Raw genomic sequence first — 24,949 nt, 5'->3', positions numbered from 1 at the left:
AGCCACGGCGCCGGATCAGCATTGATCTTAAAGGTTCGTGGGCAAAACGGATATTGATTTCAGCAACGGACAACCGGTATAAGCTAGTCACGTGACGGCAATTAACCGTCTTTTAAATAACAAGACGAAACCTAGATTTAAATGTCTTTAATCGCCTTGATCAGTCCAGGAGATATATGAAGAACATCAGGAAAAAAAGCAAGGTTGACATGTTGTCCTAAAGTAAGGTAAGTAATCCAATTTTATTGTTAAGGGTAGCCTAAACTTGTTGTAAAGTAAAAGTCAGTTCGTCCGGCAAGATTCCTAGAAGTATATTATGTTTTGTTAATGGTAGGTACGACGTACATTACGCGATGGGTATGGGTGGAAGGTCACATGCCCTATACATTGTGGTAAATGAAGTTTTTATTTTTTTATTTTAACATGTCCAGAGTTTGGTATGTACAATAGATACAGCCTCACGACAAATGAACGACATTGGCGTTTGCTTTCGCTTCTCGGTGACGTAGAATTATACCAGTAATTATCTGGTAATCACTTAGTATAGAACCCAGAGAATGTGATGTGTTGTGCCGAGCAGATTCGCAGTCATATAGCATGTAATATTCTTTTAAAATCATTTTAAGCACAAATATTTGTAGCACATCATACGATATGTTGTAAATGACAGGAGAGCACTTTTAATTCCAATTACTGGTTGCTTTGCAGTGATAAAAGATCATAAAATAATTAACATTTCATATTGACAAAAACATTTCCCACGTTTTTCTCCGTTGGAATGGAGAGACCGTATAAAGTACGGTTGTTAATACTGATAATTTAAACTAGGTTATGGTGAACGGTAAATCGGGCGCCTGAAGATTTCAATTAAAATATTGTTTTCTTGACAAAAAGAAGAAGGGGAAAAACCGCACAATATTCAGGATTTCTTAATTACCATAAATGATTGTGGCTCGATAAGCTGGGAAGAGTCTGTTCTATTTGAAATCTGCGGTATATATATAACAGTGATAAAGAAATGAATGTACAATCGATCAAATGTGCTGTATAACGTGACTTTTATTGTTCACGGAACTAGAACATTTTCAAAAATGTGTTTGAAATGTGTGGAACCAAGTGGATACGTGTTGCCATAGTGGTTTCATTTCGAATTCACAAACTGTAAATCAGATTAGTGGTGTCTTGTACATGGTCAAAACGAATCCTCGTGGCATTGATAGGTATGACAGTAGACAGGGAATCCGAATTCTCGTCGAATCTCTCATTCTATGACAGATGGAATGTCTATTTCGATTTCCCGTTCTTTTCTCTTACTTTTATTGGTTGTCTTGATGTCGTTTGAGATACGGTTCCAGTACAATAATTACTGAAGTTTCCTGTACTGGTTCGGCGTTGACAAGTTAAATACAAATCGATTACTTATACGCGCGTGTTAATTGATCGCAGGAAGATTTAATTTATATTTTTATGACTGACTATGATTGCTAAACACTGTTTTTGAGGAGAATAAAGCATGCCCGTTTTACACGTATGAATTGAAGCAGTGCATGCAAAATAATAATGGACCCATGCTAACACGCGGCAGAATTTATTATCATTCCAGTTAGTGGGATATTTTACGTGTAACTGCTTGACCGAGCTGTGTAAGAAGTTGTAACAGCACGTGCGTTTTCCGACTATCTGATACAGACCCATACGTGTCATCTCACGTGGCATGCCACCAGATGTTCCTGGGATTCCTATTCGCAAAAAAACCCCAAAAAACTAACATGACAATACATTCGTTGACATTACGTTTGTGAGAGACTTTGATGAAATATTGGAACGTCTAATTTACGAAGCGGACACGGACTTACGAGTTCCACAAGAAGCATCCGGAAAACTTACCCGGGAATAACTAGTTTATGGTACCGGCGCCGGACTTGTGTTACGGTGAATGAGTAAGTTCTGCGCGACTAATGAATTACTGAGGTGAGAACGCTATTTCTACATTTGTCTTTAAAATATTCAGCACTGATTTGATTGAATTGCACAGATATTCAAATCAGAGTAATTGTGCAGTCACGCATGAGAATTGCATTTTGTTAATTAATTTAACTCTTAGCCGAGACTGTAATGAAAATGTGTTTCCCTTAATATTTTGAAATATTGAAATGCCTCTTTTATGTAAATTTAATTTGATCAGCTGTAAAGAATATAATGTAAAATTGTATAAAGAAAAAAGAACGATAGTTCTATGAACTGAGGGAGTAAATACGGCATCTGTTTTACTGCAAATCAGCTAAAGATATTAAAATCAAGACAGATAAAAATGACAATGCATGTAAACAATCGTCGATATGATGACAATTACATTATACGCGAAGTATGTTAACACGTGTTTATAAGAAATAGCGACTGATTATTGTTAAGTGTCCCGAGGGTTCGGCCCGTCACATTATCCGTTATCAGACTCAACAGACTGGCTGTAAGGTAATTTGTATAACCTAGTTAATTCCCCACCGCAGGTGTCGGGGGACGGGGCCAGTTAGACTTCATTCAGATTGTCATGCGACTGTATTGATATTGTATTGTTATTGCTGCTCAAGAATTCAATCAGACTTTGATTGTTCGTTGTAACTTTACTGGTAAGATGGTAAACACAAGCACCGAGTGTACCGTACACTTCTATAGCAAGTTCATTACATTGTTATCAAAAAAAGAAGTATATACATGTAGCAAAAATAAATTCAATCCTCCTATGTTTGGGGGATCTGACACATTTTAGCGTTGTCCTAGGATTAAACCGTCAAGATGAACTGTATTTGCATGCTCTTCTCCTGAAAGGCTTTTATGTGTTCTTATTCAATCTGAATGCAGATAAAAGATACCTTCCATTCATATTTCTGTTTTGTTATTGCACATTTTGAAACTATAGAAAAAAGTCCTTTTGATGTTTGAATATTTGACTGAATGCGAAAAGTAAATCAGACTACTACCATTTCATATATGTATATTGGTTAATGCGATATGCATCTGCATTTTAATTTTATCTATATCATATTTTCTTTGAAAAGTTCCTATTGTATTTAATAACCTCTTATAATTTCAAGTTTCGTTACTGATAATTGCATTTCCCTAATAAAAAATATTCAAATGTATTGAAAAAATATATTTAGTAACGTACGCTTAAAGAACACTGATTTTAAACCGGCATGATTAACTATTGAAGTTAGTTAAAAAAATACATAATTTACTGTCTTGACCTCTAGGATATTGTTCAGGATTTTTTTAAAAGAAATACTGTCCCGGGCTATAGCAATATCTTACTTTCTCCTTAAATTGAACGCTTCACTGTGATTTGTAAATCCCCGTTCGCGTTTCATAGCTGATATATAAGGCAATCTAAAAATACAATGTTGAAGATATTCTGATGATAAATATGTTGATGGGATTCTCAAGCGTTTCTTACTGATGTTGTCACTCACAAAGAACGAAAACGTCAGTTTTAAGTACTTTTGCTGCTCTGCCCGAGGGATGGTTTAAGAAAAGCATGTATTGCCAGGCGGGGAAATATATATTTGTTGTGTTTAGTATGGTGCTTTCATATTTATAAAACGTTATAGGAGAAGCGTGTTATTTCACATCTATTTCAGAACGTGAACGGACAGGCTAACATGTGGTATATTATCAGTACCTTAACTAGTATTTGTGTACATGTACAGAACTAATTAAAAATAATAATTCCATATTGTTAAAATATTACCAATTAGTAGTTACAGACAATACAACATCTTGAAATAGAATTTCATTTCATTTCAAATAAATACATATTTTCTTAAGCGCTTTTAATATTGCATAAAGACCGTCATGTTTTCGATCATTTATTACGTACAATCAATTAAGATATTGGACTCGAAGGCGTATGTTGGTGCGCATACAAACTAAGCAAACATACTGTTTTTTTACCAATTGTTCATATATCGAACATTTTCTTCAGTGATGTCAGATCACCAAACATATCTTTTACAAATAATGTCTATATATTCCTGAGAGAATTCAGCAGCTGTTAAAACACACCGCCAGTTCCCAGGGGACGACTCGACAAATTGAAGTATTTGTTTGCTTACTACTCTGTCTGTCTTTCACTATTTACAATGGAAATTAATTTTTCTATCTAAATGGACTTAAAGTTTTTAATAAATGTTTTAAAATCTAAAAGTAGATACTTGGTAACTAAGAAAACAATTTGAACCAATGACGTCACCAAGGTCTACCAATTTTAGACAAGTTCAACATCTGTAAAAGATAACATGTCAATATTAAATTTATCAAATTAAGGCCTATATTTCAGAAAGAATCAATATTGGTATTGTCACCTTTATGACTTAAATTTGTAGTTTTTGTCACTTAATCATTTTTCTAATCGTTATTCAACAAATATAGCTTTAGATTATATTTGCGAGAATTTCTATTCTCACCATCATAATTTTTTATTTTTTATTTCACTTTAATGGGGAATTACATCGAGGAAACCCCAGATCCTCCATCATTTCCGCACCAATGACCGTTGATCGATTTATCCGGTCCTGATCCGGTCCCGGGCCTATTATTTACTTGTTACATGGCGGACCGAGACAAACATATCTGCTCAGTGAACTGATTTTTGATTAAATCTACATATAGCTTTGCCAAGAAAATGAAAAACCATTTCGCCTGGTATTCGGACAAATTATGAATTGCGCAGAGTAGACTATATAGACACTGTAAGTGGTAAACACTGTGGACATAATTATATACGTAGTGGTGTAGGTCCCGGAATTACACCCGAAGTTGTTCCGAGAATTTTAATTACTGACGATATGTACACAGTTGTCAATCAATATCTAGCATTGTGTATTTGTTGCAATGATTGATAAGGGCTCTAGTCTGTATTGAACTGTGTACTCATTTAACAATACAGTATATACAGATATGTAATTTATGACTGGGCGAAATGAAAGGGAAACTGGCAGCTTAAGAAAGAAACTATTATTGGAAATATCCAGCGATTTCTGTCGATATATTATCTGTTGTTATATATATGTCAATATATTTACCACTCTATGGTACTTCGACTCAGATATAGCCCTACCGAATTCCGATGACATTCATATCGGCTATGAATGTCATGTCCCGCGTGTTGATGAATCAATACTATGACATTTTTGTAACGTTGGATACCACTGACCTTATTTGAATTAAACGCTGAATTTTGATTACTAAATTCATGAAAAAAGTATACTTAACTGTTCTAAAAATGTGAATTATAAGTATTGAACTGCTTCCAGTTGGAATTCAAAGCAAATATGAATGCCAACCGAAAAGTGGCAACATCAAAATGAAGCGCTTGCGATCATATTTATGACATTGCTCTCGCTAGAGTAGAATGTGTGTCTGTGGATATCTAGGGAGAACATTGAATCCATTGAAGCTCGAACCTAGAAAATATCTTCAATCTAGACAAGGCAGCAGTTTCTGTTAAACTCAACACATAGATACATGTATTCAGGGTGATTGTCATCATAGCTATAACATTTCTACGAACATGAAGGGTTGGTGAATTAAAATTCCTATTTTGTGTAATTAGTCATGATTTCATGTCTACTTTTGCCATCTTGATCTATACCTATAATTCTCTGTCTTTGATTCTCAGAAACTTGATACCAAATCTCACAGATATGGCCCGCTTTTCTGTTTTAATTGGAATTCATTGCCGACATTATTTCGGTGAGATATGAATCAATGGAGAATGACAAGCCCTAATTCTACAACAGTACACTTTGAAGCTGATCTGCCATCTTTACCTTTAAGTTTTATGTGATAAATAGATCATGCTATCTCCATAATTACCCAGCACACAACACTCCGACACCTTACTTCCGTCACACATGATTGCGCATGCATTAATGATTAAGCTTTTAAACGTTATACTGCTGATCAAACTGACAATTGCAGTGTTGTAATGGTGTGATAAACGAGCAGAGCTGAGAGTACCGAAGGGAAATGTCAACTGAACCCTCCTTCATTGTTTTTAAACCATACGTGTATAGCCGGCGGAGATGTCATGTACAAAAATAAGCATTTGCGAGTACATCAAAATTGTTAGTATGTCCCTATGATTAAAAGTTTTGTCATCACTCCTTTAGCACTCTGCGATCACATGAGTGATGCGTGCGCATGTCATCGGTCTTTCCGGGGAGATAACTCAGAGATTTGTATGTACCTAGATTTAATCATTCAGGTATATGCTATAAGCTGTGTAGCGAGAAAGGACAACATGGGTAGGTTTTATCTATCTTGATAAATGCCTTCAAACAAATATTTAGTTAGATTTATAAACGTAGTTTGTAGTTGACCAGTTTCAAACAGCAAACAAAACACAGTTCACAGAGGACTTGTATCAGACGATATATAACTGGCGATTGCTTTTATTTTAAATCCTTAAAATCTGATCCTTAACATCATATATGTACATTATTTACTTCCCTTTCACTCGTTTACACCTATATCCGTGGTGCTAAATTGATGTGGAAAGTGCAATGTTCCATATTCTTTTTAAGGTCATAGGAGTGTATTGATAAACGGAAACAGGAAGTACATTCCTAGTTGAAAATCCAATGTAGGGAGACAGTATCACAATTTCCGCACATTCTAATGTTTAATATTAAACTGATGAATATTGACAGAACAGTGTGTCCTCTCAATATTAAAGTATTTTAAAGCAATCCAGGCATCAATTCAGTTGTTTTTTTATCAATGAGTAACATGTGTCCATTTTGCTGTACTTCAGGAAACCGGCTACCTATTTCACTACTGTGAAGTTTTTCAAGAACGATAACTCATACATGCAATTACTATGTGTATATGGTTTTATCATAAAATGTCAATTTTTAATCGTTTATAGATAGTTAATTTTACACAATTTCAGCATTGATTAAATTGATGTACATTAATGCAATACTAATCTATGTCAGTATCATCGTTATTGACATTATTTTGCTAATTATTGTGTCTTTCATTTTTTTTTTCAAAATTCACTCCTTTTTACATAAATTTCCTTTTAAAATCCTTAAAACTCAGACAACCTTTATTTTTTTGTGGTAGATCATTTTCTTTAATTCAAAGCAATATAACTACAAAATTTGAAGAAATTCTACTGAGAAATGGTGACACAATCCTATTACCTGAAAGGTGATCTGAATAACATGAAGTGGAATAGGTATGTTGGGCGATGTCGAAAGTTCCGAAAAGTTGCTCCTTCGGTGTTTTGGATCAATATCATTTCCATCAGCAATAGTGTAATACGCTTGATGAGAATGATGTACACGGTCATCCTTAGTACACGTAGATACTTTGACCAGATCAAGGGTAATACTGCCCTGGGAAATATTAGTTAATTACGATAAAGATCAATTCTGATATCCATATATCATATGTATATTTGGCACATATGACCTATTTTCATAATCAATTTACGTGCATCTCGGATTGTTTGATTGCGCTAGTTGTTGGCGCACAGTTTTTGGCTTTTTTTGCACACTTACTCCTTTAGTTGTTTGAGCACTCTTAACCCTGTTTGACGTCACAAGTTGTAAACAACCTTAGACCTATTTGTCTTCAATAGCAGTTTATAACCAGTTAGACATGTTTGTCGATTCTAGTTGTTCAGACTCAGTTAAACCTGTTTGACGTCACTAGTTGCTTAGACTCAGTTAGCCCTGTTTTACTTCACTAGTTGTTTATACTTAGTTAGCCCTGTTTTACTTCACTAGTTGTTTAGACTCAGTTAGCACTGTTTGTCGTCACTAGTTATTTAGACTTAAAATGTAGTTAGCCCTGTTTTACCTCCCTAGTTGTTTAGACTCAGTTAGCTCTGTTTTACTTCACTAGTTGTTCAGACTAAGTTAGCACTGTTTTACTTCACTAGTTATTTAGACTCAGTTAGACCTGTTGAACGTCATTATTTGTTTAGACTCAGTTAGACCTGTTTGACGTCACTGGTTGTTTAGACTCAGTTAGACCTGTTGAACGTTACTGGTTGTTTTGACTCAGTTAGCCCTGTTTGACGTCACTGGTTGTTTAGACTCAGTTAGCCCTGTTTGACGTCACTAGTTGTTTAGACTCAGTTAGCCCTGTTTGACGTCACTGGTTGTTTAGACTCAGTTAGACCTGTTTGACGTCACTGGTTGTTTAGACTCAGTTAGACCTGTTGAACGTCACTGGTTGTTTAGACTCAGTTAGCCCTGTTTGACGTCACTAGTTGATTAGACTCAGTTAGCCCTGTTTAACGTCACTAGTTATTTAGACTCAGTTAGCCCTGTTTGACCTCACTAGTTGTTTAGACTCAGTTAGCCCTGTTTGACGTCACTAGTTGTTTAGACTCAGTTAGACATATTTGACGTCACTAGTTGTTTAGACTCAGTTAGCCCTGTTTGACGTCACTGGTTGTTTAGACTCAGTTAGCCCTGTTTGACGGCTCTAGTTGTTTAGACTCAGTTAGCCCTGTTTAACGTCACTAGTTGTTTAGACTCAGTTAGACCTGTTGAACGCCACTGGTTGTTTAGACTCAGTTAGACCTGTTGAACGTCACTGCTTGTTTAGACTCAGTTAGCCCTGTTTGACGGCTCTAGTTGTTTAGACTCAGTTAGCCCTGTTTAACGTCACTAGTTGTTTAGACACAGTTAGACATATTTGACGTCCCTATTTGTTAAGATTCAGTTAAATTTGCAGATAAACATGCGCCCTCTCATTCTGATCTATTGTTTTATTTTTTGGCAGATGTGTCTACTAGGACAATCGTTTTTTGCACTAACTCTGTATATCGTGGTCAGTGAACGGTGTTGAAAAGTCCACGCGTATCGTGGAAACAAGCCTTAGCTGTAAAACCAGCAAATCGTCCAAAGTTACAGAAACATTATATCTTTTATGATCACGTTATTATTTACATCACATTGTATATACTTTACCTTGGTATCAACCTTTTTGAACACTTAATTGGAACAGAACTATAATTATGATTGTGTTTACTTATAGTACAGGTCATTGAAGCAGGAAACACTATCGGGAGTGACATAGACAATTCGTCATTGAACGTATAACTATATACGAGCCTTATACATATGATGTGTCTATTTTTGACATGTTCCTGTCAGCCTTCATTTGCATCCAAAATGGTCTGTCTGGTATTTATCTGGTACATAATCAAATCCTGCAAGTCATTGAGCAAAGTCGATTTCATAGTGGTTTTTCATGAAGGCTTTTTCCAATAAGATATTATGATTTTTATAACGTTGATGTCAATAATTCATTTATTCTTTAAATACATATTTGAGAAACAGATACCGGAGAAAAATAGTTTTTCATTTATATTGACTCAGTATATTTATATTTGCTCACTCTAGTTTGTGTGGACTTAATATCTGTAGTAGTTGTGTTGACGCTGCTTCTCATGCACTGGTGTTTGTACTCATATCTATATATACATAGGAAGGACATGTTTGGCGGACACTCTTTTTGCTCATTAGTCAATGATGTTTAAAGCAATATTACAGTCAATACCTCTTTTCAGTTATCTTGTAACGTTATTTCACGTAAACTCAGACAACTCTAATTAAGATCGAATTTGACATCACGGAAAGGCGTCTTGAAGGCGTTTTCATTGTACTTGATATTTGTTATACGTATACTTCTATCGGTCTCAAGCTTAACTTTACCATATATCTGTAATTTATCAGATTTGGATGACTCAGCGAGAGTACTAAATGATGTATATGATGTTCCGAGAAAAATCCATTGAGTAATCTCTACAGTGCAAAATAAAATAGACAGGGAAATAAACAGTGTATTGTTTCCCATCTCGGACCGACACTAACCTTGAATCAGATTATACATGCATCTTCTCGACAGAACTGTAGTCAACAATACGTGGGTCACCAATAACCTGATACCCACAAGGTGCCCTTATCCTGCACCGACGTTAGAGTGGGCGGAAGTCACGTGGGAAGATAACCGAACAGATGCACACTTACATGTGATGAGCACGTGAAGTTTTTCACGTCATAACACGAGAAATGAAAGGAAGAAAATTAATGTGGACAATGAGGAAATTGATATTTATTGATCTCCTGGGTATTTTGATACATACTGCTTAATAGACGCGCGTGGTGACACCTAGAACGTGTTCTAAATATAATTGTGTCGGGCATAATGACCGGCATGGACATGAACGGGACGCAAATGGGCAATTTTGAGCCAAGTTGACGAACCCTGTACTGGTGTTGTAGCCGAGAATCGCGACACTGCACTGTGTTTGTTTGTGATGACTGTTCATTAAATGGTGATATTGACAAGCTAGCATCACTCGATAAAGGAAATCCCCTGACTCTAACAAGCCAAGAAAATAGTCACATGTCGTTTCCCGAACCCACCGACGTGTGTCATAATTTTCCTTTCCGCCGTCATCTGTATCAACCTTTAACAGCAATCACCGGCAAACGTTACGTTTCACAACGCTGTGTACTCCTCTGTCAGAATGACGTTGTACAGTGGTGGTTGTCATTATATCCCCTGTCATAGAAGTTACTGGACGGTGTTTTTATTGGTCAGTAATTGACCACATCAATATGTTTATTGATTAAACCTATATTCGAAAGTGTCTGGTGTTTTCCGCGAGAACTGTTCTTTGGCATAAAACGACAATACACAATCTTGTGTACTTTTCGGCATCAGTATTGCGGATTATTTTGTAATCCGTTTGTACTACAAAGGGTTTAGTGTCATCAGACGTAGATTATCAACATAAAAATCGGATGAATTTCCTAATAGTTTGGTCTAAGATTTTAATGGGGATTGCTGTATTGAACAGATTATAACATGTTTTTTATTGCATAAAGATTTTGTGATAGTACCACCATAAACTTACATACTTACCAAGTGGTTGTGTGAAAGACATGCTCATTACATATCACAGGAAGTGTCGGAAAATAAGAAACAAAATCCGTCTGTTAACAACTTGACTCTATGGGGAACGATTTCCTGATTTCTTGTTGCAAACACTTAAATAGAAAACACTTAAACTGTTGTTGGTACCATTGAAGATATATAAATATCTGTAAACTGTTGCTGAAACCATTGGTAATATAGTCAGCACTTTAACTGTTGCTGAAACTATTTGTAATATAGCCAGCACTTTAACTGCTGCTGAAACCATTGATAATATAGCCAGTACTTTAACTGCTGCTGAAACCATTGGTAATATAGCCAGCACTTTAACTGCTGCTGAAACCATTGGTAAGATAGAAAACACTTTAACTTTTGCTGAAACCATTGGTAATATAGTCAGCACTTTAACTGTTGCTGAAACCATTGGGAATATAGCCAGCACTTAAACTGCCGCTGAAACCATTGGTAATATAGCCAGCACTTTAACTGTTGCTGAAACCTTTGATAATATAGCCAGCACTTTAACTGTTGCTGAAACCATTGGTAATATAGCCAGCACGTTAGCTGCTGCTGAAACCATTGGTAATATAGCCAGCACTTTAACTGCTGATGAAACCATTTTTAATATAGCCAGCACTTTAACTGCTGCTGAAACCATTGGTAATATAGCCAGCACGTTAGCTGCTGCTAAAACCATTGGTAATATAGCCAGCACTTTAACTGCTGATGAAACCATTGGTAATATAGCCAGCACTTTAACTGCTGCTGAAACCATTGGTAATATAGCCAGCACGTTAGCTGCTGCTGAAACCATTGGTAATATAGCCAGCACTTTAACTGTTTCTGAAACCATTGGAAATATAGCCAGCACTTTAACTGCTGCTGAAACCATTGGTAATATAGCCAGCACTTTAACTGCTGCTGAAACCATTGGTAATATAGCCAGCACTTTACCTGCTGCTGAAACCATTGGTAATATAGCCAGCACTTTAACTGTTGCTGAAACAATTGGTAATATAGCCAGCACTTTAACTGCTGCTGAAACCATTGGTAATGTAGCAATAATAAAAATGAAGTGTAAAGACTAAAAATGCTTTTTTTTTTGTTTTGTAATGTTTATCGTTGTTACCATGGGACGAAACATCATCGCAACTGCCAGGGTCATCTGAAGACGGGAACCTAGGGAGATATATCTTAAAGGAAAAATAATGGAAGTGCATAAAGAAATATATCGATCCCAACTTCATTATCTTACAAAGGGTGCCGTAGGTACATTTTAGTTTATTTAATGTTCTCTTAGCCAACGACAGAAAAGGAATCCCCTGATTTTGCAGAGGGCTCCACATGAGTCTCCTCTTACGAAAACATGCCGTAAGATAAAGCGTGCCTATTGTTTCCCCGAACCTGCGAGTGTGTTTAGGTTGTTGGTGACTAGCTTGTATAATTAGTCAAAAATTAAATGGGTTGAGTTTATTGAATTGTGTTTATTGTATCGACATGCAGAATGAGATAATATCAGATGATTCTTACGATAATGATGTTAAAGAAACCTTATAGACAGATTATAAACACACGAAACATGCCCTAAAGATGAAATCGTTCTGAAAACCCCCCCACAGACGTGGACTTAAATTATTTCATTCAGATAAAAAGATTCGATGAATAAAACCTAAATGCAATATTGATTCGAACCTTAAGGGCGAATTTCTCAACTTTATGCCATAATGATCATTAAGTTGAGAGATAAACCAGGATGAATCCTTAGGAACTACACCGAACACTACAACACAGCCAGGCTTGGATTCAATTTATATGTATATTAGGCCCACACATGCAACCGAAAAGAGATCTATTAAGTAACAATTATGATGGATGAAGTTCTGTTTAAGACAATTTCTGTGACGTGTAGATTATAGTATAACGAAATAACTTGTGTAACATTAACTACAGTTAGTTTTTATCTAAAATATAAAAGAATATTTTCAAGATCTTATAAAAATGTAAAATCTCCATGTCACTTAGTATGCACTATTTTCATGTCACCATACAGCGTTGTAGTCATTTATAACTGTCGAGTCTTGGTCCTGCTACTCAGGAGAAAAGCTAATAAAATGTATTTGTTTATATCGCAAACTAACGATCAATCACACAGCAATAAAAACCTATATATGTCCACTTCATTTGCAATTGTTGCATGTCAAACAAACTATTATGAAATCCCATACTCAATATCAGAATTATCCAGCGTTCGTTAAATGTTTACCTCTCGTGGGAACGAGATTTCATCTGTATCATACTACAAAAGTTGTCAGTATCGTGTATATCGCTATGTACAAATCTTTGATGGCCTATGTTATGCGGGAGAATACTATGTCACGAATATGTAAATCGCCGGATATGACAACTCTTAACGCCTTTCGATAGAGGATGTACATGGTTCTTTGCGTCGTTACCAAGCCGGATGGCACATTGATACCAGGTGCTCCATCAAAAGGCGACAGATAAATAATAACGTTCAAGAGCGTTTCTTCCTGGTAGAGGCGGACCACTTCCTAACCGACCTATAGCTCTTAGCATCGTTAGACTATAAATCGTTGACCTTAAGATCATTCTGGCGTGTGGAATACCGGCAGACCTGAAGTCAGGCAAAAGCAAAGTTGTATCGCATGGACGTGTGCGTGCACGCGAAGTATACAAAATGCACGAGTCGTCCTGTATAGCTCTAAAAGGGAGAACATCAGAGGTACATAAACCTGCGACAGGAATTGGTTGAAGGGGTGATAAAAACGGGAAATAAAGACACATTTGCGGCGCTAGATTGTGGCAAGGAGACTGTAAAGAGAGTGTATCCCTCACTGTCTTGTCACATGTAATGGCGTAGCTAACACGTCGTCCCCGCATCCACCGAGTCCTGTAACGCCAATCAATCCCTGTTCTCTATCTAGACCCTCTGTCGGGCATAGGGGAAACATTAAAGATATTATAATTTGTTATTGGGATTTTTTTTGATGCAGATATTGTGTCTTTCGAGTTTTATTTGTAGTAGTTTACAGCATTATATGGTATTGTGTATATGGAATAGAATCTTGTTTTCGACACCTGCCAGACAAACCTGAGCCAGATCTGATATTTACAATTATTGAAAACTGCGGTAAATTAATCGAAAACTTATTCAGTTAAAACATCGTTTCGTGAATTTTGTTATGTTTAGTAAATAAGATAAGATTACATAAAATGTATACTATTACATTTAAAAAAATGGTAATCTCCTGAAATCGGTAATCTTTACGTAAACTGCTAGAAATGAGTCATCATGTTGATTTTTTATAAATATGACATTTATGTTTAATAACAACTGGCAATGGACAGCTGTGTGTTTACAGTCATAGCTATCGTTAAACTAAACTTAAATATCGAAATATCTTATTTCATCTTAAGGATTGATCGTAGTTCCAAATAAAGCATAGCCATGGCAGCATGCCAACATTTATACAGTATAAAGTCGTGCGCTTCCTAAAGCTAGTCCTACCAAATTGTCTTTATAAGTGGTCTTTGTGAAACCTGTGGTCTATGACGTCATAGGCGACATTAATTGTACGTATTCATACCCCCATAGTTGCAGTGTACAAGACAGAAGCAATTTTCCCGTGGTAATGCTAGTACCGTCGCTTTTGGAATTCATCGATTTTGATTGGTCGATTATCTTATTACGTCATCGGGTCAAATGATCGACTAGATGGACGAATGCCCAGAAATTCTGACTCTTTTGATACTCTGTCTGGTTAGGCAATGGGGTACTCTCAGGAATTTGCAATTTGATATCAGACAAAATGTCAGATTTTAAAACAAATTCAGACATTCAGACATTGCCTGTGCAACCCGGTCTTTAACTTTTGTTGTTTTTCCCGTTCTACAAAATCGAATAACACCGGTATAAGATCAGCGAATGGCTGTCTCTGTACTTGTCCGGGTCCTCTCCCTGCGACCAGTGCCTTTCGTTGGTAGACGGTTTTATAAAAATGCTAATTTCGATTCGTAGTCATTATCCAATTTTCTTGTCAAATTTCCGTTGTTGATTTGTTGTTTGGCGTATCTAGAGCTGGGAAATTACACTTGATGGTCGTACAAGTAGAACATCAATTCTTATTGTGCCTGACAATTCCTCCTTGTGCCTCCACATAGTGTGTTTTTTCCAACTGACACTGATTTTAGCAGTGATCAATGGTAAACGACCACCACTCTGTAGCAGCCGTTTAGGATGCCAGGATTTAACTCAATCCTACTTAGGCAAGACTAACTTAATGTAGAGCCATAGCGAGGCTGTAAATTAAAGCTTTAAAATGTAATGGAATTAAAAGAGAAGACTGCGAATTTAAAATCAAGTGCCTATTTGCTTTCTATTTTGCTTCTTTTATGGAGTATTACACTAGATTTCGGGTAAACAAGTAATTCCCGTGTAGTTTATTATACACGAATCTCATTGTATAAAAATCAGAAATCGTGGATAATAGATACCGTTAAAGGTAAACGGAAAACTTCTACAGTTTTTATGTGTACTAAATGTAAAAAAATACCTTCCCATATGAGATTGTAGGGAATTAACTTTACTTTCTTGTATTCCTCTTTTCATTTTCTATTACACGTCCAATTCTATATTTTAGGTTAAGGATATAATTTATAAATAGGACTAAACTAAATTTATTCTGTTTTATTTCAATACGCTAAACATAGATTTTTTGTTTTATATCAAGTACTTATTTAAATGTAACTGAATAAATAGATATAAATCGTTAACACAATGTCATCCGTTCATATTTTAGACATTTCAACAGTTATTAGACAAGTGGATGGTATGAAGTTTAAGCAATACACTTTATTGACAAGTGACGTAAGAACTAGTTATAATATAAATACTCACTCTGTTGATATAATCACTGAATATTGTCAAACTAATATTCCAAAGCGTAAATATATCATTGTAACGTTGAAACCAACCCTCCTATATATATGTACTATTATAATCTACAAATCTCATTGTTTTATATGGAAAAAAAACATTTACTGTCAAACTAACGTCCACTACTCCTATCCTGAAATGTAATGTTAATGTAAAAGCAGACCCTCTTCTATTCATACTATTTTAATCTGCAAGTTTCAAAGTATTTAATGGAAAACACGTTATAGATTAAATGTTACACACGAAAGCTATTGCAGAAATAAGATTGATAAAGAAATCTTTAAATGGAATGTGCGTCGAAGAAGTCGACGTAATTATATTTTATTTGCGCCGAAAGCAGAGAATCTGTGATGAAGAATGTTATTGACGCATTCTTTCCTTTGAGCTTGGCAAAACAGTTTTAATTATTTATTTGCGTTTAATTGTTATGGATTATTGGTGTGTAAGAAGATTGAGAGAGGATCATTTATTTATATATATGTTAATGGTATTCTCTGCAAAATCACTTGCTGTGTCTGTTCAGCAGTAGTCACAGATTTTATTTTCAAATATGTAGTACAACCCGCCGATCAAACCAATATTACAACAGTGGGGACTAAATATTTCAGGATCAAGCTGCTTGGCGACAAGGTAACTAATACGTCATTAGGTTCCTTTGAACTTTGATAATGACGCCAGTCAGATGTATCGACGAAATGTCCCAATAACTGCTGACAAACCCATTACCGATTGTGTATGGTAACGTCGGAGGCAAATTGATGCACGCAGATTTACCAGATACGGTGATGCACAAGAGGTGCCAAACAATATAATATGTTTTCGCCCTCTTTCTTATCTTGCAATACTAAAATAGATAGAATCATTTCACTTCGTTCTTGAAACATTTTCAAACTTTTAAAAACACTGGGAAAGTTGTGCTACTTCTGAGAAGGATTTTTGTTAGCTTCAGACTGCTTATTAGGTATAGGAATTAGGTTGAATGATACAGTGTAGCTTCATTGGTTCTGTTTTAAAGAAATTGCTTCGTCTGCTTATTGAGGCGAGCTTTATATTTGCTCTCCGATTGAAGGTGTAAAACAAACTACATTGGAGGGAGCTGATTTCCATGAAATAACAAAACAAATATACCTGGTAAGGATCTAAATTATTACGTATCTATTTTACTAATATATTAGACCTATTTCTAAAATGTATATGTCGGTAAATCCGACATCAGTTATTCTTTTATCAAATTCCATTGTCAGACAGATTTAATGAATCATTCAATGCATACAATGAACAAATAAAACGAAATTATGTCATCTCAAATTAAAATTCCCCATACAAGCATGTAATTCTGTATAATGACATGAACTGTTACAACGCCAAAACATTTCAGTGGTTAATGAGTATTTGGGGGGGGGGGGGGGGACTATATCAAAATGCCCTGTTTGTGCTGATGTTGATGCCTGCCCGTTAATCTTTTCGTGTCAATTGTCCTTTTGTTTTCTGTCTGGGACATCATTTCCACAGAACGTTTGGACATTTGCTATATTTTCTGTTCATCAACCAAATCGTTTTGACATAACTCAAGAAAGGTGAAATCACTTTAGAATTGTGTATACATTTTTATTTTAAGAGGCAGTCGTACATTTTCAGCCAAATTTTTCAAACATGTTCTGTAATTTCAATTTCTCAATAGTTGACAATTCTTTTACACATAAAAAACTAAAGCTTATTAGATATTTAGCATCGGTCATTACAGATAGTAGCCTATTTGCAATATTGTTAAATCACGAGGGTGCAGTCTAATCCAAAAATATTGTTAACATTGAGAGAAATCATGGCTACAAATTGTATTACCAAAATGAACGTTTAAATCAATTTCCATGCGTAGTACTAATCTAGGATCTGCTTGCTTCGTTTCGTAGAGGTTTTATGTTGTCCAAATTATGTGTAATTTCGTTCGTCTTCCATGTTATAAAGCCTGCTCGCAATCTTAGCCTGCGTCCGATCGATGGGGCCAAACCACATGAATACAGTTGTTTACTCAACTGAATAAAGTAGAGGCATCTTTATTGGTATTTTCCGGTTGGAAAAGACTTTTTCAGGCAGAAAATATCATTACCAGAAACCTAAATGAGCAAGTTTCCCCAAGAAAATTGATCTCGTGATTCCTTAGAAATGGACACTAGTTTTTGTTCTGTTCTATAACAAGCTTAACTGGGATACCGGGGACTTGTCAGCTTATAAATAGGAACAAGTTACTAAAGGTTAACAAACATCGTTTAGGCTTTGGTGTTTAACTTTCAAAGGCTAAATGTCAAAATAAATAACAAACGTGTACATTTCTTATCGAAACATTTATGAAAAAAAAATGTAACAGCTTTTGAATATAATGGGCATTTCAAATAAATAATGTACAAATAATGTATTTTAAGTTTTAATAGCAATAGTGTTTCGTTTTACCTATCGTGATGGTCACGTGGCCTGTGGTCTTTGACAGCATTTGAAACCTGATGAGTTGTTGAGCGCGGGTTCGATCCCTGGTGTCGGGGATAACTTATTTCAGACTTATTCACAGGGCATTGGAATTATTTTTGATAGACAATATTTATCTCGGCCAGCCCTCGGTAATTATCGCTTGTCCGCGTGTCGATTTCAGCTATTTGTTTGTGAAATAAAATAGAGATAAAAAAACCATAGATATTTTGCCACTGGTTTTTTTTAAGTGCATGGTGCAGTTTAAAGTTGAAAAAATGAATTTTAATTTATTATTAATATGATTTTATAAAAATTACATTCCAAAATCGAAAAATGTCCGAACAAAACGTATGTAATTGTTTTGTAATTCATTATTAGTATATTAGCCCGAATCAATTATTGTATTACAGATGCGGTTTTTTTTCAATTATGTAAAACTTACTGAAATTATTGATAGTATATAACATTATATATATATATATTCTTTGTAAATAGCATATGCAATTGAAATATTAGCATTTTACTTTGTCATATAAAAAAATCCTAATATTGAGATAAGGTAAAACAAAAATGAAATAAAATGTTCGTATCAACTTTTCAGAGCTGTGTTATTCTTCTAAATATAATGTGTTACAGAACAAAACTGTGATATCATTTTAAAATAAAACTTTCGCTGTCATGTTTTTAAACCTTTCCTACAAGTAGATGACTTTGAATTTGAAATACAGCGGCGACCTTATGTGTAATTAGGAGTAATGAATCGGGCCATTATTTCTACACGCTTTCAGGCAAGATACCGTATAACTTTGTCTCATTGTAAAGCAAGCGTCATGATAAATACAAAACAGAATTCAATGTCTAAAAAAGTATATCTGTCTTAATTATGACATATAATGTGTATTCCTTGTCGACCTGAGGCAGAATATTTCAAACATATAATAACATAACAGATTAATTAGTACACTCTGACTAGGTTTGTTACTTATTATAAAATGATCATTAAAATTATTACCGAATCATGTCATTATTATAAAATTCCATGAGGGGAAATTTTATTTTAAAACAAAGCCATTTAAAAAAAATACATTTTAATGTAAAATGTAATAAAATTATAGATAAATTGTTCTTCTCTGTTCTAATGAAATATGTAAGCAATACCAGCAGCAGTTTGGAGAAAGGTTAAATGATACACAATGGTGAATTGTTCATCGATTGGTGCTAAGGCAGACGAGTGGGCCTAACACAGGAGGCTTATAAAGCATACTTTAACACCAGATACATTATTGAAAGGGAAGAAACTCACCTATGTCAGATTGAGAATACATATAAAAACTGAACAAAAAACAATTCTGCGATCATTTCTGATTGCAAGAATAGAAAGAAAACCGTATAGACAGTAGGGACGGATACTGATTGGATATGTGAACCACGATCGATTGTATTATCCAATTATATAATGAAAGTGATGCCAGATTTTGTGGTTGACGTTGTTTGTGTCGTAAAGTTGTGTTAGAATCATCTTTAAAAAAATCGTTTGAAATAAGTCCTACTTTTTGTTCTTGTCTATTTAAGTATCGGATATTGTACAGCAGACCTCAACAAGATTCTATTTCTTCTCCTCTTTAAGGCGATGGTGGCATTGTACTCGGACTGAACACAGAACTATTGGCACTTTACACGAAGAACTTGGATGGGACAATTCCACTTTTGAAAAGACATTTAAGTACCATGTGAAAAAAGCTTTCATCGGACTCTCAGGTAATTTAATATTTCTCCCTGAAAAGTGCAACTGTTATTTTAAATCTGACTCATGTCGGTCAGAATGTTTCTGTGGTGAATGTGTGATATTCGTTACAAGGAATTTACGGCAAGTTTGTTACACTTTGCAAAGAGCAAAGGAAATATTTGGGATTTAAATATTTGAAAGAAAACTCAACTAAAACAACAAGTGTCAAGATGGTGTCGGTAGCATCAAATGTGAAAGGACGTTTGACAGACTTCATTCAGATGTTGAATGATAGAATAAATGACCCTATAGCACAGCGACGTCTTATACTTTTGATAGTATGTACGGCGCTGCTCTTAGATAACATGTTGTACATGGTGATCGTTCCAATCATACCTATGTACCTGGAGGACGTCCTTGACTGGGGAAATGATGACGACACAGTAGTCCAGGCTCCTTTCAATGCAACATGGAATTCCACGTATAACTTGACAATCCCACCACCGGCGTCCAAACCTGATTCCTCATCCTACACAGAATATGCCGAGGGAGGTGGAGCAGTCGGTGTTCTTTTTGCATCCAAGGCAATCGTTCAGCTAATGGTAAATCCGTTTACTGGTGCACTAATCGACAGAATAGGGTACGATGTTCCACTTATGATAGGTCTTATCATAATGTTTTTTTCTACAATAATTTTTGCATTTGGTGAAACATATGCCGTTCTCTTTTTCGCAAGAAGCTTGCAGGGAATGGGATCTGCTTTTGCAGATACGTCAGGCCTTGCTATGATTGCGGATAGGTATCGTGAGGATGCAGAACGAACAAAAGCTCTAGGAATAGCTCAATCTTTCATATCGTTTGGATGTTTAGTCGCCCCACCGTTTGGGGGTACTTTGTTTGAGTTTGCCGGGAAGGTCGTCCCTTTCATCTTCCTCGCCACTATGTGTTTAGTTGATGGAATACTCCTTCTTTTTGTCATGAAGCCTGTCCGATTAGAGAGGTCCCTTATACCAAAAGAAGAACGACCACAGGGAACTCCCATTTATAGACTCCTCATGGATCCCTATATCCTAGTGGCGGCTGGTGCCCTAGCTATGTCCAACATATCTCTAGCTTTTCTCGAGCCAACTATAGCCATGTGGATGAAAGGAACCATGAATGCGGACGAATGGCAAATAGGATTCGTTTGGTTACCGCCATTCTTGCCATATATAGGAGGTGTGGTCTTAACAGTGTACCTGGCCAGGAAATACCCTAGCTACCAATGGCTTGTTTCGTTAACGGGTCTTATTATTGAAGGAGTTTGTTGTTTTTTCATTCCATTTTCCAGTGCTTTCTTCGTGGTTTTGTTTCCGTTGATGGGCCTCTGCCTGGGAGTGGCGTTAGTGGACACTGCCATCCTCCCCACGCTAGCCTACCTTGTGGATGTTCGACACTCGTCCGTTTACGGGAGTGTCTATGCTATCGCCGATATATCGTATTCTCTAGCGTATGCTTTAGGACCTATCATGGCCGGTCAAATTGTACAGACCATTGGATTCATGTGGCTCAATGTTGCAATAATGCTCAGCAACCTCATGTATGCACCGGTGCTATTCTTTCTGAGAAGGGTCTACGAGTATAAACCTTTCACGGACGAATGTGACATCCTTGTTGCAGATCCCCCTCCGAAAGACTACAGCACATACATGCAAAATGGAGGACTGCCGAATGGAAAAATCAAGGAAGTGAACAATCTAAACGGCGAGAATCACTTGAGAGTGGGGAAACAATCCGAGAACACCTATATCGGCAATGCCGAAATTGACTATTTCGAACCGAAGGATGCTGAAACCTACTCTTTTTATGGTCCCAGGTGAAACGATGAACAAAAAGCTCTTTTAATAGAATTAGTTAGTATTTCAATGTGGTAACTTTAAAAACTAAACAATTAATTATTCCACTGGTAGCAGTTAGTGAATGTATAGAAACACCAGTGAGGGACATACAGTTGTTGTAGTGCAATACATTTGATACACTTAATCATCATTTTTTTACAAATTATATGTTAATATGTAAAGATATGATATGTTCTCGTATCTTGAATGAAAAATGCATACGAAGTTAAATGTAAAATTGTCCGTTAACATTTACTCAATTTCTAAACGATTATGGAGTAAAGCTAATACAGATTGACAGGATCTAAAAGCAGACTGAAACGTGTAAATGCACCCATAAAAAATACTTGAATATGTATGATCTTTGCTTTTGTAAAATGTTAAAAAACCTTTTTATGGAAGAATCAGTTTCTTCCAGGTATTTAAACAGACACACGGTATCCATGTGATGGGAACAGACAAATGTGATATAAGTAATAAGTAATTGATGTTATACTTAGCTGTTACGTGTCCGGTACTAATTGTCTAGTGCCTCTCTCTCTCGAACTTTATATATACCGTTAACTATACAGAACCTAGCTATAAACACTGTATCTATCTACTCCAATCCTCCGTAATCGTTCTGATGTAGGCTCAGTTATATTTGGTCTAACACAAAACAAATGTCATTATGTATGTAGTTATAAACGAATATGTTCGGTTTTCACTTGTTTGTTTCCTCGACGGTAATATATTTGTTTACGTCTGAAATGGTATATTTGTTTCTTTATATGAAATGCTTTGATATTTTTCTAGAAAAAAGGATTAAATTCCCATATCAAAATTTTCATTAATAATATCTTTCGTTCATTTAAAAACTGTTTTGATGCAGATATTAAAGTGATTAGTACAACTTCATTCGAAATTAGCTCTTCATAACAAGATAGGATCTTATGAAAAGAACATGCATATACTTTTGCTACAATTTGGTTACTCACTGCATGACCAATAAAATGAAAAACTTGACTACATGCTAGCCATATTACAATATACATGTATTAGTTGTACCTGTAATAATGATAAAAAAGTATAAACTACGTAAAGTATTGTTTTTGTAATAGATGTTATTCTACCAAAATAACGATTTCAAGTTTATTTCATTTGACAAAAATAGCTTGTACCTGAATCATGGTAAAGTTATGAAAAAACAAATTGTTATAAAATTATGTAATCAACAAATGTATTACAAATGAATCTACCTTTTCGATTTTTGCTATGTAAAAGAAAATTATATATTTGAATTCGCGATTGACAATTATTACAAAATACGCGCAAAAACTTGTATTTTCTATTTCAATATAAGGAACCGTCATGTTTTGAAATATGGGTCTACAAAAACCTTAAAGTTAGGAACAGGATTTCTTCATTAATACACATAATGGGAGATACTCTGTTCAATGTGTACTGTTAAAATTTTCTGTTCGTCATTTTACACCTGTTCACATAAATCAACTAGTTCAATCATTCTTTCTCATATTCTAAATTATTTGTAGCTTGTGACTATCTTTACCGAGTTGTCCCTTTTGCAAATGACTTGTTATGCAAATTTTCATATTGTTTGTCCAAACTGACAATATTATATAGGAACATTGGCGCGTTCAAGGATTTAGAAACTGTGATGAAAAGGGACGCATGAAATTTGTATGCATGAAAATTGTGACATAACGATATATCCTTAAAAATATACCATTCGCTTCTAGATGAAATGTAACATCGAATGTGTAGTTTTATATGGACACTGCCTGGTATTTGTTACCAAACTAGCAGGAATATATTTGTAGTAGAATATATCATGTAAAGTGAAAATAGATCGGATTTCAATATTTAGGATATGCCGATTTCGTTTTAAATGTCGCTGATATTTTCTTTTACAATATTTTTGAGTGTTTCATTTTGTGCATATTCAAATGTTCGAAGTTGGAAACACGGAAATAATTTAGTTTTCGTCAAATACACATATTCTTAATATAGCATGCTTGTTATTTTAAACAATTATAGGAATCCATTTTAACAACAGCTGTTAAACATGATATAAGTATGTCATAACAGCTATACAAATTAACTGTAACGCTAGTTGTCAAAATTAATCTTTATTACAGTATATTATTGTTGTCTGACAATTGAAAAAAGGATTTGCTTAACAGAATAACTGGATCAAGAAAAATATTAACATTTAAAGAGAACTACTGACATGTCCGTTTATTTTCACATAGAAATGACACATTTAATATTATATTTTGGTCGTTACAGATATATCAAATAAGATATCGCCAATAAGTGCTAATCGACTAACATCCTTTCCTAGAAAAAATGTCAAAAATAATATTGAGAATGAATCTATACTCTTTATTAATTTTATGTTTAAAACGAGTCGAGTTTGAAATATTACGTGAATGAATATCCTGATATATTTATATATAAATATTTGGCTAACAATTGTCAATTTCAAAGATATGTACTATTGCTATTGTCCCTTTAATCCACGGCCAAGGGTTTTTCGAAACTTTTTGATGATATAACGAAGGAGTTAAATATGTGTCAAATGCGATTCGTTTCTTTAAAATATTTCATCTGCTAGATATACTAACTTGTGTCACAAACCATGGAAATTATTCTAAGCTTAGTTATTTTTTTTGTTACATACTTATAAAACAATCAATAGCAATTTTCCCCAACAAAATTTATAAATAAAAGGAAACAGTATCCGGCAGTTTTTCTTTCTACTTTTATACGTGACATATGACAAATTTTACAACAATGACTTATTTTCTTGTGTAAATTTGTTTTTCTTTTAATGATTTTTTCAAGTTATAGCTTTTTGACATTGTCAATTATTGAGATAAAAATCAGGAATAACAAATTAATGATACCGATAAAAAATGATTGTTATGCAAATGTAATTATCAACGCAATACCAAAACATGT

The 24,949-nt window shown here is 35.0% G+C and overlaps 1 protein-coding gene across 2 annotated transcripts; it reads left to right on the top strand.

Moving 5' to 3' along the window:
* LOC110446985 (vesicular acetylcholine transporter-like) lies at positions 1-22,722 on the top strand. Of its 2 annotated transcripts, none has more exons than XM_021492347.1 (2): positions 1-227; positions 20,010-22,722. In XM_021492347.1, exon 2 carries the CDS (start codon positions 20,339-20,341, stop codon positions 21,965-21,967), a length of 1,629 nt encoding a protein of 542 aa, XP_021348022.1. In that variant the 5' UTR covers positions 1-227; positions 20,010-20,338; the 3' UTR covers positions 21,968-22,722. The 2 variants fall into 2 exon arrangements, with proteins under 2 accessions (XP_021348022.1, XP_021348023.1); XM_021492348.1 differs by lacking the exon at positions 1-227 and adding an exon at positions 1,911-1,971.
* The last annotated feature ends 2,227 nt before the right edge of the window (positions 22,723-24,949 follow it).

Source organism: Mizuhopecten yessoensis, unplaced genomic scaffold (genome assembly GCF_002113885.1).
Source record: "Mizuhopecten yessoensis strain PY_sf001 unplaced genomic scaffold, ASM211388v2 scaffold3101, whole genome shotgun sequence".
Taxonomy (NCBI): domain Eukaryota; kingdom Metazoa; phylum Mollusca; class Bivalvia; order Pectinida; family Pectinidae; genus Mizuhopecten; species Mizuhopecten yessoensis.
The sequence above is the reverse complement of the archived record's forward strand: the minus strand, read 5'-3'. Positions and strand labels throughout refer to the sequence as shown.

Excerpts from the sequence above, each read along its gene's own strand:
- LOC110446985 (XM_021492347.1), top strand. The coding sequence starts at position 20,339 with ATGGTGTCGGTAGCATCAAATGTGAAAGGACGTTTGACAGACTTCATT.